At 34.4% G+C, this 15410-nt stretch overlaps 6 protein-coding genes across 6 annotated transcripts; 2 read left to right on the forward strand and 4 right to left on the reverse strand.

Moving 5' to 3' along the window:
* Window positions 1-79: 79 nt before the first annotated feature.
* PPL_11720 (C2H2-type zinc finger-containing protein) lies at window positions 80-3510 on the forward strand (the record flags this gene model as incomplete). The annotated part of the gene is made up of 6 exons (XM_020582469.1): window positions 80-637; window positions 784-1068; window positions 1507-1638; window positions 1717-2280; window positions 2358-2891; window positions 3058-3510. 6 exons carry the CDS (start codon window positions 80-82, stop codon window positions 3508-3510), a joined length of 2526 nt encoding a protein of 841 aa, XP_020427169.1.
* Window positions 3511-3603: 93 nt separating this feature from the next.
* On the reverse strand, window positions 3604-4338 carry PPL_11721 (uncharacterized protein; the record flags this gene model as incomplete). Its single annotated transcript, XM_020582470.1, has 1 exon — window positions 3604-4338. The coding sequence occupies one exon, from the start codon at window positions 4336-4338 to the stop codon at window positions 3604-3606; it is 735 nt and encodes a 244-aa protein (XP_020427170.1).
* A 149-nt stretch (window positions 4339-4487) lies between these two features.
* PPL_11722 (protein serine/threonine kinase) lies at window positions 4488-7205 on the reverse strand (the record flags this gene model as incomplete). The annotated part of the gene is made up of 7 exons (XM_020582471.1): window positions 4488-4769; window positions 4847-4948; window positions 5029-5242; window positions 5263-5838; window positions 5909-6034; window positions 6121-6311; window positions 6495-7205. 7 exons carry the CDS (start codon window positions 7203-7205, stop codon window positions 4488-4490), a joined length of 2202 nt encoding a protein of 733 aa, XP_020427171.1.
* A 391-nt stretch (window positions 7206-7596) lies between these two features.
* alyA (lysozyme) lies at window positions 7597-8378 on the reverse strand (the record flags this gene model as incomplete). The annotated part of the gene is made up of 4 exons (XM_020582472.1): window positions 7597-7833; window positions 7920-8032; window positions 8096-8155; window positions 8237-8378. 4 exons carry the CDS (start codon window positions 8376-8378, stop codon window positions 7597-7599), a joined length of 552 nt encoding a protein of 183 aa, XP_020427172.1.
* Window positions 8379-9110: 732 nt separating this feature from the next.
* Window positions 9111-10801, forward strand: PPL_11724 (uncharacterized protein; the record flags this gene model as incomplete). The annotated part of the gene is made up of 3 exons (XM_020582473.1): window positions 9111-9208; window positions 9325-10471; window positions 10595-10801. 3 exons carry the CDS (start codon window positions 9111-9113, stop codon window positions 10799-10801), a joined length of 1452 nt encoding a protein of 483 aa, XP_020427173.1.
* Window positions 10802-10853: 52 nt separating this feature from the next.
* PPL_11725 (uncharacterized protein) lies at window positions 10854-14628 on the reverse strand (the record flags this gene model as incomplete). The annotated part of the gene is made up of 2 exons (XM_020582474.1): window positions 10854-13622; window positions 13714-14628. The coding sequence occupies 2 exons, from the start codon at window positions 14626-14628 to the stop codon at window positions 10854-10856; spliced, it is 3684 nt and encodes a 1227-aa protein (XP_020427174.1).
* Window positions 14629-15410: the final 782 nt, after the last annotated feature.

The following is a 15410-nucleotide window of genomic DNA, read 5'->3' on the forward strand; positions in this document are numbered from 1 at the left end:
TACTAGTTTTATATCTTAATAATACATTTCACTCGAGTGTAAGTCAGTTAAGCAGCTTTATATTATTATAATAATAATAATGGAGCAAGGTGAATTATCGGATGACGGTGAATACTCACCAACATCAGCTAGCATAAAAGAAATTAATGATATAAATATCAATAATAATAATGATAATTATAATTATAATAATAATAATGGTAACAATTCAATATTGATGCCAAATAAACAGTTGGTCAGCTATCATGATCTGGAAGAAGGTGAAACTGAAGATGATTATAATCCAAATATAGTTGATACAAATAATAACAATAACAATAACAATAGAGATAGAGATAGAAAGAGTAATAGAGATAATCATAATCATTATAGTAGTAGAGAAAGAGATAGAAATGATAGAAGTGGTGGCGATAGAGAAAGATACAATAAAGATAGTAGAGATTATAGAGATAGAGATAGAGATAGAGATGATAGAAGAGATAGAGATAGATACAAAGATGGTAGAGATCGGAGGGATGGCAGAGGATCAGACCATAGAGAGAGAAGAAGATACGATGATCTGGATCGAGACAACAATATAGAACCATGTAAAACTTTAATATTAAGAGGTTTATCATTTGAAACTAAAGAAGAAAAAGTATAGATAGATTTATATTTTTTGTTTTAAAACAAAATATACTCTCAAATCATTGTTGGAGATGATGATTAGAAGGATTAGTGATGTGTTTATATTTATGATTAACAAACAACAATTCAATATTATGACATTAATAAATAATCTAGATTATAGATTCGATTAAACCGTATGGTATCTATGAATCGGTATCACTCAAGCTCGACAAACACACCAATGAATCACGAGGTTTTGCATTCGTTACTTTTGCAACGATCGATACCGCCACTGAATTCCTAACCAATGTTAACACCACCCCGAATCGCCTGAACATCGACGGCAAAGATATTATGGTTAACTATAGTATATCAGCAGGATCGTTGTCATCATCATCAACATCATCTTCATCATCATCCTCCAATGTAAACAATTCACAAGATTGGTTATGTGATAATGTAAGTAAATAGTAATGAGTCAATAACAACTTAACAATTAAGAAAACTAACTAATAATAACAATAAAAACAAAAAAAGTGTAATAAACTTAATTTCACATGGAGAAAACAATGTTTTAATTGTAATGAAGCAATTCCTTTGAATCCTACATTGAGATCACATGTCAATGTTGCAACTGATGAAGATACACCCGCCACTGCACTGATAATAAGAGATCTCGATACAAATACAACTGAAGATACGGTGCCTATTAATTCCACTTTATAATAATAATATTAATACAATAGGATATTATGATAATATATTATTGTATTATACTTGGCAAAAGTACAATTCATTCATACTAACCTATAATCTATTTGATATACTTTATCACTACTATCCTCTACCCTACCCTTCACTTCATTTCTATACAAACAAACAACTTAAAACAAATAGCTATACAATACACTCTATGAACTGAGTCAGTTGGTACCAAGAGAGATTAGATTAGTAAGGAAACCAGGACTACCAAAAGCAATTGCATTTTTAGAATTCAATTCATTAAGTGTCAGTAGTAGTAATATTTATGTTTGAAAACATAAGTAAACAATGATAATTATAGCATATTAACATACAATTCGTATCATTATTATTATTATTGTTTAGGAATCATCAACGGCATTGAGTAAATGTAGTAATTTAATAATTGATAATCAATCGGTGAGAATCAACTATGTAAAGTCTGAGAAACCAAGTGGAAAGAGTACATCGATGTTGGCACCAGGTATTTCTGCATCGGAATATGTACAGTGGACAAATAGTTTTGGTGGTGGTGGTAGTACTACTAATAAAAATAGTGGAGGGGTTAATAACAACAACAATAATAGCAATAATAATAATAGTAGTAGTAATAATAATAATGCACCTGAAGGATGTGTAATCGATCCAACAACAGGATTCTATTATAATTCAACCTCTGGATACTATTTCGATGTTATTGCACAAGTTTATTTTTACTATGACACAACTAAACAAGCCTATCTATATTATAATTCGATAACTAGCGAATATCAACCTTTTACTCCAAGTAAACCACCCACTACTTCTACTTCTAACTCTACTACAACAAAGTCAACAAATGATAATAATATTAATTTTACAAATCAACAACAACAAACCAAAAAGAAATCAACTGGTCAAAAGATAAGTGGATCTTCTGCAATTAAAAAGGTAAGTTTGAAAACAATATATTAATAACAATTATCATTATAATAGTTCATTATATTAACTTCTATTAATAATAATAGATGGACAGTGAGATTGAAAAATGGAATCAAAAAGGTAAACTATTAACAGAGGCAATGAATGCCGATGATAAACTATTTAAAGCACCAATTGCTACTAGTTTGGATATGGTTGAGTATACTGTACAGCAACACTTGATACAACAACAGCAACAGCAACAACAGCAACAACAACAATCTGGTTGGACTACGGTACAACAACATTTCGATCAATATGATCCTGATCAATCACAACAACAACAGCAGAAGCAGCAGATACAAGATCAACAAGATACACAAACACAACCAACTACTACTATTACAGCTGCACCAATTAAATTTGCAATGAAGATTGCTCAACCTGTTAAAGTAGTTGCACCTGTCATTAACAAAGCAGCGGTACTCATTAATCAGCAGATCGAACAGGAAATCAACAAACCACATCCACCACCAGCACAACAAACAAAAGCAGATCTCATCGTTTGTAGACTCTGTGATAGACAGTTCCCTTCGTACGACGCACTGGATAAGCATGAAAAGATGTCCAAGTTACATCAAGTAATGACCTTTGATTTATTTAGATCTACACTATTTTTAAAATCATACACTAACAATTACCCAATCGAATTGATTTTTTTTTGAATTTTAAAACTTAACTACTACTACTTTACTACTACTATATTTATCAACTACTACTACTACTACCTACAACAAACATTAATAGACAAATCTAGAGAAAGCCAAGAAGGATGGTGTAGATATCAGCAGTCTAACCGGAAACAAACAATCCAAACAGCAGCAGCAACAACAACAGCAACAAGAGGAAGACAAGAAGAGAAAGAAAGAGGTTAACGATCCATTCGGTGAGAATAGCATAGGTTATAAACTGCTAAAGAGAGCCGGTTGGAAAGCCGATGAATCATTAGGTAAGAACGGCGGCACCAACAACAATGCACCGATTGAATTGGCAATAAGACCAGCGGGTGCAGGTCTAGGATCGACCAACGAAGATTCGAAATACGCAATTCTACCGGGTGATGACTATCATACCATCACAAGAAAGCGTGCTATGCAACGATTTCAAGCTCTTGGTGGTGGAGATACCGATATTGATAATAATCCATTTTTCGCAACATCATCATCATCATCATCTTCATCGTCATCAAAAAAGAAATGATAATTAATTAATTAATTAATCATTTTTATTTATAAATAAATAATTAAAATTAAAAATTTGTTACATATTATTATTATTAATATTACTATTCTTTTAACTTTGGTTGTTATTATTATTATTATTACTACTGTCGCTATTTTTATTTATATTAGTAATTCCTTTTGAGATTAGATAATCTATTACATGTTGATGTCCTCTTTCTTTAGCATGTGTATACATATCACTTGATTTTAAATCTTGAGGTCTATGAATTAATAAATACTCTATCATGTCTATTCGACCAGTTTTAGCGGCCAAATTAAATATACCTCGATGAGCTTGGATGTTATCATCAGAGCTTGTATAACCACTGCTATTTGCGAGAGCAACAAAGAATTTCAACTGTTCGAAATTATCTGTGCATATAGAATGCTCCATTACACTATTAAAGTTCCACTGAATCTTGAATCGATCGAGAAGATACAAAGTGACTACGGAACAACCATAAAATGAAGAGAGTTGCAACGATTTGTTTAGAAAGAGATCGTCACTTCCGTCATAGAATCTGTCAATCAAACACCCTACAGTATCTATGCTCTTGGATATAATGGCAGCTCTCATCAACTGAAATACTTCATAGTGACTCAAGATCCAATCCAAACTACTAAGGCATTGATTTAATAGATCGAAATATCCATGTGAAGCCAACACCAACGGTTTATTGATCACCTCACTCCATCTATAATGTAATCTATTATTTAGACTTGATATCGAGCTAACACTATCAAATATTAATCTATTCAAATAACAATTATTAAAAACTAAAGTAAAAAGTGATTTATTTAACATGTCATTATTATTATTTGTAGATATATCCTCTATTTATATTTTTAAAAATGGAAATTCGCTAGCGGCTTGATCAAAAAGTTCTAAAATTATCATCATCATATTTAATAAAAAAATAAATATTTATTATTTATTAATTTATTACTTTACTTCTATGGTTTTGATTTAGTTAATCGCATATCATAACAATGTTGATTACAAGTATGAGTCTTAAAGAAGTTATCTATTCCCTGTTGACCTTGGTTGGTTGTGCCATATCTTTTGAGATGTATCGAGTGTATCACAGGATCCATTAGAATTAAACCACGATCTGTTACCACACCTTCAAGATCGACTACTATCGTTGATTTATCGGAAATGACATAGGTCCAATGAGAGAATGCCTGTATTACAGGTTCTAAACTATGATTCTTCCATCCAACTACTGAATTATACTGTATTTAAAATGAATTATTAATAACAATTAGAATTTTATTAACAACACAAGTTGTTGTTGTTGTTGTTTACATACTTTCTCATAATCACCATCATAAAATGTTTCTAAACCATAATAAATATCTTTATCCATTCCTTCTATAACCTTTGAAACACCAAAAGTAATAACATCCTTTCTCTATATATATACAATAAAAACAATGTTGTTAATATTAATAAAATGAACTTAATATAATAATGATAATAATGATAACTTACAAATTCTCTATTAAATTCAAAAGCAAACTTTGCTGCTATTGTTTGTGTCTCCATATAATCATAGTATTGTCTTCTTCTTCCTCTAGAGGTATCGGCTTCATTTATAAATAATTTAAGTACTGCTCGCTTGTTGTTCGTAACATTGTGTCCATAATATGAATATCGTCTAAAGAATGAATTAATTAATAATGATGTTTGACCACTAATTGAATTGCTGTTAACCGTATAACTTACTTTGTTCCTTTAGCAAAAGGTTTAGGTGCAATTTTTAGATTACATTTAATCTCTTGAATGTTCATTTCAAAGTTTGGTTCTAAACATTCAAATAATACTCTGGGTAGTTGGAATTTTCTTTGATATACTCTTACCTCTCTAATAGTACTCCAATCGGGTAACTCTTTATCAATATTATTATCAATCTCTTTTGGTATTTGTAGTTGTAATTGTTTTTGTTGTAGTTGCTGTTGTTGTTGATCTTGTTGTTTGTGTTGTTGTTGTTGTCGTCTTTGTATACTTTCAGATACGGCACGATATACATTGTCACTAAGTGATTGAATATCCTTTGCATCGAAACTATTGATCTGCAATTGATTGTTACTCAGAATCTTGAGGGTCTGACTGAGAATGTGTATCATACTGGAGGTGCTATCGATATTCACATAGCCAAAGAAGTAATTCAAGTCGAATCTACAAATATTATCTACAACCTGTTCGTGTGTAATACCAAACGGATCACCATTTGGATAGTTATCTTGAAATCTATGATATTGATTTCCATGACATGGTGCATCACATATATGTATTAAAACTCTATAAATATATATGGTTAATAGCTATTGATAAATCAAATAAAATACCTGTAATCAATCAATCTACTTACTTTATACTTTGTTTTCTCCAAGTATTTTCGAAAACAACTTTGAAACCACCGAATACATCCTCCGGACCGTCATCTCCACCAGCCGCTACAACATTGGATAAGAACATCATAAATTCATTCGTTGACCTAAAAAATTAAGATCATAAATTTATGATGAATATTGATAGCTATGTATCTATAAAAATGATACAAAGAGAGGTAGTGGCACTTACTTTGTAAATGGCAGAGATGAAGTTCTTTTATCACCACGATCGAAATCACTATAGCAGACAGCGGCGAATTGTAAATCGAGATTGGTAAACTTTGCAACTATGTTATTGTAGAGTAAAGCTATATCATTTTTTACACGGTCGATATAAGGTTGCATAGATGCAGTACAGTCTAGCAGGAAACAAAGGTCAAGCTTTTAATTTGTGTGTAAAGTAAAGGTGTTGTTTATAAAATTTTTATACCAAGATATATTTATATTAGATTGATTCTGAATAAGTTTTTTGATTTGTGTTTCTATTTGTATCTAATTTGTTTCTAATTTGATTCGATTTGATTTGATTGGATATAAATTGTTTGATTTGATTTGTTTTCTTACATTTTGTGTTGCGATATTTCCAATTGGCTTTTCTGTCGGCAGATCCTTCAATAGTTCATTGACCAATTCTCTTGCTCTTATCTTTTCAAGACTTAGTTTATGTAATTCTTGCTCTTGTTCTTTAAAATGTTGTTGCTTTTGTTGTTGTTCTTGTTGTTGTTGAATTTCTGTAATTTCTTTAATAGAAGGTGATATTTTATCAATATTTTCATCTCCACTTCTTCTTCTTTCATGTTGATCGTTGTTGTTGTGATGATTGTGATGATTATGATGATGTTCGTGGTGACCGTGATGACCATGGTGATGATCATGATGATCGTGGTGGTGATCATGTCCATGATGATGAAATGGATGATGACCATGACCATGACCATGACCGTGATGATGTGGATGTGGATGAGCATGTGGATGAGGATGTCCGTGTCCGAAATCATGTGGATGTGGATGTGGATGAGCGTGTGGATGAGCATGTGGATGAAAGTAAGGATGTGGATGTGGATGTAGATGTGGCGATAACGGTGATATGGGAGGTGGTGGTAGTGCTTGTAGTGGAGGTGACGAATGTAGAGGTAAACCATAGGGATGGAATCTAGGTGGTGGATGTAAAGGTAAACCTAGTGGTGGTGGTGGTAGTGGATAATCAGCTCCATCGCCACCTCTAATTAACCAAGGTTCTATATCTTCATCTTTATTTCTCTTTAAATCACTCATTTTTCTTTTCTTTTTTTATAAAAAAGATTTATGTTTTTTTAATTTTATTTATTATCTTTTTCCTATCCTATCTAGTTAACTGATTAACAACAATCATTGAGAAAAAAATAACTTTGAACGAAAAAAAACAATTAAAACTTTTTTGGTATTATCAAAAAAAAACCACATCTTTATTTTTTTGGTTTTTGTCATGAAATTCGTAAAGTGGGTGTGGGTATGAAAACGATTGATCTCAAAATTCAACTAGTTAAAAAAATTAATATTCTTGAATTAATACTTTCAAGTACTATTAATAGTATATGTTATGATATTAAATTATATGTTTTTATTTTTGTTTTGTTTTGTACATCAAATATTTATTTAATTTGCAAAAAGAAAAGAACACTACTTTTTACTCTTGAGCAGCACATTCGTTTGAAGCCATACATGACTCTAATTCAACTTTGTGGTCTACCAACATTTGAGCGAATTCAGCATCGGTGACATTGAATGGACCCAATGGTCTGGTGTCTTTAGCACTGGCAATGGTAGCGGTGATCGAGAACTTATCACTCCATCCACATGAGCTAGCACCGAAAAGATCTTTGCACAATTGTGGTGAACCGTCGATAATAGCACGACCAGCATTCTAATAATAACAAACAAATAGGAGGTAATGAGTTAAAAAAACAGTTATATGAATGGTTTTTCATTTTTTTTTTTGAAGATACTTACTTGTTCAACCCACATAGCGGGACCAGAGTCGATAACTTGAGCTTTAATACATTTCTTATTGGAGTTACGGCAAACATTCAAATATTTACTGCAACCAAATCTTTGTGCATCAGCTATTTTTTTAAATAAAAAAGATAAATAATTGTAATAATTATTATTTTTGAGAACAAACTTACCAGTAAAGTATTTACCACCAGAACAACTTGGAATTGGACCACATGCAGATTGTGAACCACCTAATTAGTTGTTTTTTGTTAGTATTTTATTTGTTATTCTTTTAAACAAAACAAAGAATGATAATAATAATTAAAACCTACAGAAATCAGTTAAATAATATTGATTATCTGATGGAATTGAACAACACATATTTCCATAACATGGCTTTGGACAAGTGTAACCAGCATAGGTTGTTGCCAAAATAACAGATAATACTAAAAAGAATAATGATTGTCTAAACATTATTTCTTTGTTTAAATTTGTGAATAAATATATGTTTGTTGTAAGATAAGTTGTTTTTTAGTTTGAAAAATAAAAAAATGGGCTCACTTCAATCTCTCCTTAAATAGATCTGAAACAACTAGATCCAAAACTAAAACAAGAGACACACGAACCCACCAGGTCGAGATAAATTTCTATAAAAATGTGAATTTTCAAATTTTTGGTCATGCCGATACCAGGTTTGGGATTTTTTATTTTTTTACATAAAACTTTTTTAGATATTTTATTTTTTAACTTGAACCAATCTTTTAAGAGAAATCAGAGTTGATATTTAATATTTTTTTACTTTTTAGATATTCAAATTTCTAAATATCTGATGGTATCGGTGTGGTTTTAACTAAAACTACAGGGTTAAGGTTATTTCATTTTTTAATTATATTTATTTATACCAGTATAATAAAATTCTTTTGAAAACATAAAATTTATAACATATTTAACAACAAATTAGTTTTTGTCATTACAAAAATTACAATTAGGATTTAATTTTAAATAAATAAATATCTTAGGTTAAAGTTTTTAGTCCAAAAATAAAAAAAATATTACTTGCTAAAAATCACAGAAAAATCATGGAATCAATAAATAGTTGTATCAATACTTAGAAATAGTACTATTGCATTCATAATTAACAAGTTAATTTAAATCATTCATATTTTTTATTAAATAATAATAACTTATTGATTTTGAATGTAGTGAATGGAAAAATCACTATTCTCTTATGTTATTCATAATATTGTATTGAAACAACTGATATTCTATTATATTAGTTATATTCACAGAGCAAAAGATATAAAGTAAGTTCAGTTTATCAACTTATAAAATTATTGTTATTAAAATATATAAATATCATTTAATAATAACTTTATTGGTTGGAATTATTTTGTGTATAATCACATATTTATATAATTAGAGCTGAGAAATGGGATGTTTATAGTAAAAGTAAAAATAATTTGGTATATCATGGTTATACGGATTTATTAAAGAAATCATTGAAACAAACAGAGATATCAAGCAAAGAAAAGAAGTTATCACAATTGGCTGCTTTAAGAGGTCACTTGGATATTGTTAAACTATTTCAAAGACGTGGAGATCTAAGTGGTAATGAAGTTAATATCTGTGTCAACAGTGGCAATCTAGAGTTGTTCAAGTATCTAGCGGATGAAGTACATCAAACGGTAACCGTCGATGCAATGGACAATTGCGCAAGACTTGGCGATCTAAAAATGTTGAAATGGTTTCATGAGAATAGGAGTGAAGGTTGTAGTTATAAGGCAATCGACTACTCGGCCATAAACAACAATACTGAGATTGTTCAATGGTTGTACGAGAATAGAACGGAAGGCTGTTCACACGTTGCTTTTGATTGGGCAGCTAGAAATGGTAATATTCCGATGTTACAAATGCTTTTGGTCAAGAATAACAATGTACATAACTTTACGACCAAAGCAATTGATTTGGCCGCCGAACAAGGACAACTTGAAGTTCTCGAATACCTGAGAGTGAACTTCCCCGATTTGAAATGTACTACCGATGCAGTCGATAATGCTGCTGCCAATGGTCATTTGGAAGTGATTAAACATCTGCTGACACACAGGAGAGAAGGTGGATCCAATATGGCAATGCACTGTGCAGCTGTTTCCGGACATTTGGATATTGTTAGGTATCTCCACGAGAATAGCACTGTGGGCTGTCTTTCCTCGACTATTAGCTTGGCAATAAGACGCAGCCAACAGGAAGTCGTTAGATTCCTACTGGACAATAGAGGTGAACGTGACCATTCAGAGTTGACATCTGCCTGTGTCATGGGTGATATGAGCACCGCACAGCTGCTGATCGAACACTACCGCTACGTACCAAATATAATTACTTTGGAGCTTACTATCGACGCTGGAAAGATGGATACCTTTCTCTATGCGTATAGTAGGATAGTGGTTGATCCGGTGAGAGTTGCAATGCGGCTGGTATTCAGTGGACATGGCGAGATGTTCAAATACTATCTTGATCATCTCGATTTGTTCGGCGGTTTCGATATTCGAAGTTACAAAGTAACAAACTATGTAAAGTACTATTCAAAAGTGGATATGATAGATTTACTGATCAAATCGAAACTGGTACGACTTGATAAGTTACTCTATGCTATATTGATTGCTGACAATTTACCGGGATTAAAACATTTCCAGGAATCGGTTGGACCTCTAGAAAATTATATCAATGAAAAAAGTAAAAAGAGAATGTTATCCTATCATTTCTATATCACAACTATTTATATAAATAATTATCTTAAATCATTGGACCTACCTGAATCATCATCTCCTTCACCATCTAAAAATACAAAGAAAACAACAATATCAAGGAGAAGTTCAAAGAAAAATAGAGAAATAAAATAGTTTATTTATAAATCTTTAACTTTTTGTATTTTATTATTGTTTTATTGTTTTTTTAAAGTTTTGAAAGAATTGGGAAATCATCAACGATTGCTCTTCTTAAATCACTAACTTGATGGCGTATTGGAAGTGTTTTTCTGAAGCTGGAGAGACGTTCGGCCAATGTACGGAGCTGTCCTTCTTTCTCTTGGTATGGAGGCAACAATTGGATGTATTCCTCTGGCTCTTGGTTACGTTCGCTTCTTCTTGGCTTACGCTCCTTCTTGTTGTTCTGACGGGTGGTACGCTTACCAACGACTTCGGTGTGTTTCTTCTTTTGGACTACCTTCATCTCGGTGACGAGCGTAGTGGCGTTGGTGAGTAACTCCATCGAGCACGACTCGTAGTAGTTGAGACTGCCCTCCTCGTACATCTTCTCGGCGAACCATCCCATACGTTGGAGCAACTGATTCTTCTTGATGGTGATCTCCGGTTGGATGGAGAACAATGTTAGGAAAGCAACCATGTAACCCTCGATGATCGGACAGAATAGATTTCCAATGAATCCAACGATCGCTTCGTTCTTGATGCTGTAACGAATCGACTCTCCGTTGACTTGACGTGCAATCAATCCACGAGAAACCATCTTATCGATTTGAGTCATGAGGAATTCATCGGTGACCATACCCGGTTTGTTAACAAACTCTGTGGACATGATCTTTGAGAGGAAACGAACATCCTGCAAGAGTGATTGTTGATCGATCGATTCGTTTTGTTCCTTTGATGCTGCCGATGATCCTGCTGTAGCTGCTGATAATCTATTTCTTAATGACAATAATACACATGATACCAAACCATCCCATAAGAAAAGATGGAGCAATTGATTTCTATAGAAATTGAGTACGAGAATGTTCTTTTTGTAGTTGATAGTGTGTTGTCCTCCGGCTGGTTCGTACATGTTTCTACGCTTGGTGACCAAGTTGCTCAGCAGCTTCAAGGAGTGGTCAACGAGTGCGTCGGATGGACCCTCGAAAGCAACATCTCCTCCACGAGCAAAGATCTCTTCACGCAACCATTCGACCTTGCTGATAAGTTCGTCACGACTGATACCACGACGGAATGTCAAAAGGATGGTGGCAACAGCCGATGTTGTGGTGACGATCGCTGACTTTTGAAGATCGGCAACAATTTGATAACCAAGATTCTGAATCAACATTCTACGATCGTCGGCATTGTTGAAAGCATCGAACGATGCACCGGGTTGTCTGGTGTTTCCGGCGTTGGAAGACAAGTTCTCAAAGTCACCTTCACTGATGTTTCCGCTGGTTGGTGGAGCGATGTTTGGCGAGCTGCTGCTGGCGACGGCTGCTGGAGGTGATGGTGGCAAAGTGGTACGAACCGAACTCATATCGCGAGTCAAGTTGTCGGTGTACTGTTTGAGCGAGATTGGCTGTGCGAAAACAACGTTGATACGTCCCCAGTTCATATTGAGAACCTTGGTGGCACGCAACAATCCGTTGAACGACTCCTTTGTCTTTGACTCACCCATCATCTCATTCGAGTACAACTCACCCTCGAGAACCTTCTCGTAGGAGATACCGATCGGTGCAACGTGAACATCGTGCACCTTGTTCTCAAAGAATGGATTGGCAATCATCGACAACATTCCCATCTTTGGATAGAGTGACTTTCCGGTACGCGAACGCTTACCCTCAATGAAGAACTCAACGGGCTGATTGTCGATAATCAGACGTTGGACGTACTCAGAGAAGATCGCCCAGTAGAGTGCGTCACCGTGGAACGAACGACGCAAGAAGAAAGCACCGGCGTTTCTAAAGAACCAACGCACGATAATGATAGCAAGGAAATCCTCACCGGCGGCAATGTGTGGCAGTGGGAGGTTGTACTCAAAGAAGATGTAAGAGATGATGAGGAAATCGATGTACGATCGGTGGGTGGGGATGAGAACGACCGGCGACTTTTGAATGGCGGCACGAATCTGCTCGATACCTTTCTCGTCGACGTGAATTCCCTGGTAGAGCTTACGCCATACCTTCTTGAGGAACCAACCGATGACACGAACCACAACAATGTTGAGATTCGACTGCATTCTATCCATGATTTGAGCGGCACGTCTCTCGATCTCCGAGACGAGGACACCCTCCTCACGCGATACCTTCTCCATGGCCATTTGGACACGTGGTGAGTTCATCACGAGTGAACGGATCTCCACGGGTGCACGTGGTGGAAGTGGAGTCTGAGTGACGTGACGATACGATGTGTAGGCCCACGAGACATCAGCGAAAATCCATTGGAGCAGACCGGATTGATTCATGTCGGACTTGGTGATGAGCGAATTATTGAGCAGCTCAGTTGGTGGACGAACACCCTCCTCCTTCAAGACGTACTTGTGCAATCCATAGCAGAAATAGCAGAAATAGGATTGCCAGTTGATTTCGGCGGCGTCGCAATTGAAACGAACACGATCCTCTGCGTCCAAGACCTCCTGGAAGATCTTTTCGAGTGTGGTGACAGAGAATACCCATTCGTGACCTGTGAAATGTTGGAATGTATCTGTAATGAGACGTGCTGCCTTTGTCATTTTCTTGAACGCCTCGGACTTGGCTTTCGTCTCTTCGTTGCCGGTGAGTGTCGACATCAGTGACAACAACACCGATGGAATACCGTACTTCATAAAGAAATGTGCTTCGTACATCATAATATTGGTATGGAAATTGAAAGATGATCTAGCAATCGACTTCTTTGGTGTATGATTACGCCAGTACTCAGAAACATAATGAGCTGCTGTATTCCATGCAACTGGATTTCTATGACTTGTACCAACCTATATATATATTGTTGATTGATTTGATTGAATGAATTATATTAATTACTAAATTTGGTTATATCTAATTTCCATTGTCTGTGATAATTACTTGATAAATTTGTAATGTATTTTGGTTGGCGATCGATGGAACAACTGCCAACATTGCGTTGGCTACCATGTCGACTGGAACGATGTCGGCAACCATACGTCCATCTCCCTTCATGAATTGAACTAGACCGACACCACAATAGAGCATGACTGCACCGACCGCAGCGACAGAGTCGACCCAACCTGGGACTGGCTCCTTCAACGAACCTCCAATAATGGTTGGACGCACAAAACACAGTGGAATATCACCACGCTTCAACGCCAAGATACGCTCTGTAATGGCTTTGGTGAATGTGTAGGTGTTTGGGTAGGCACCGAGCAAGTTTGGTGTGATCTTGTCGATGTTGGCGACATCCTGCTTCATGATCAACTCGACCATCTCCTCCGGGTTGAAATCCAACACTGGCAACTCCTCGTCGAGCCAACCCTCACGGTTGGAATTCACGTAGGCAGTGGAACAGTGAACGAAAGCGATCAGGTTCTTCAGGCGCTTCGCCACTTCGAAGGCGTGCAACGTTCCGTAGAGATTCGACTCGATGGCCTTGTCGAGACGCTCACGGAAATCGATGGACGCTGCGCAATGCAAGATGATGTTGACGCGCTCGCACACCGTTTTCAAGTCGTCCGCCGACAGACCCATTTGGTCCTTCTGGAGGTCACCGCTAATTGGGAACACTTTGCCACGCAGGTAACGATCGAACTGCTCGGCACCCATACGCTCACGCATCACATCCCAGATACGCGATCCAACGATGTCATCTTCGAAACGCTCCTTTGCATTGCCTCTAATAACAATATAAACGGAAACGACATCGGGCAAGTCACGAACGATCTTCTCCAACAAAACCTTACCTACAAATCCAGTGCAACCTGTAATCAAAATTGATTTACCTGCAAAAAATTGTGGAATAACCATTTTTCTCTATGTTTTTTTTGGTTTTGAATTTTTTTCACACACACTTCACTTTTCTGACTGACTGACAAACTAACTAATTACTAATAACTAATTAATTTCTTTCTATATATATGTATATGAATATATTTATATATCTAAACTAAAAGTTTTTAAGATATATATTTTAAACTTTTTGTGAAAAAAACAATAAAAAAGAAAAAAGATGATTATCTATTTAATATATTAATATATTTATATTAAGATTTATAAATATATTTTGTATATATTAAGTTGTTGTTTTTTTGTTTTGGTATGGTTGGTAATGGAAGATTACTAATCTAACAATATAAAACTAAAAAAAACCCAAACAATCGACTTTTTAAAAGCAATAAAAAGGTTGTTTTTGTCAAGTCAATAAAAAAAAACTTTGACTTTGATATTATTCGATTTATTTAAATGAAAAAAAATAATAAAATTAAAAATTAAAAGTAATTTTTTTTTTTTTTTTTTTTTTGTAACAAACGGTTTCATTGTTTTTTTTCATTGACAACAATTTTTACCAAAATTATAAAAAAAATCAGCAAAAATCAAAAACATCATTAAAATGAATTGTTAGTGGTTTTTTTGCGATTCCCAATTTCAAAAAACTAAATGATTTTACAACACATAAAAAAAAAACACACCATAAAATTAAAAAACAATACCATTCAAATTTGTGTTGTGTGTCTGTTCTAAAAAACCTGTCTATTAATTTATAAAGTTACTAATTATTTTTGATATTAATATTTGTTGTGTGATCATGT

Source organism: Heterostelium album (genome assembly GCF_000004825.1).
Source record: "Heterostelium album PN500 unplaced genomic scaffold PPL_contig25, whole genome shotgun sequence".
Lineage (NCBI taxonomy): Eukaryota > Evosea > Eumycetozoa > Acytosteliales > Acytosteliaceae > Heterostelium > Heterostelium album.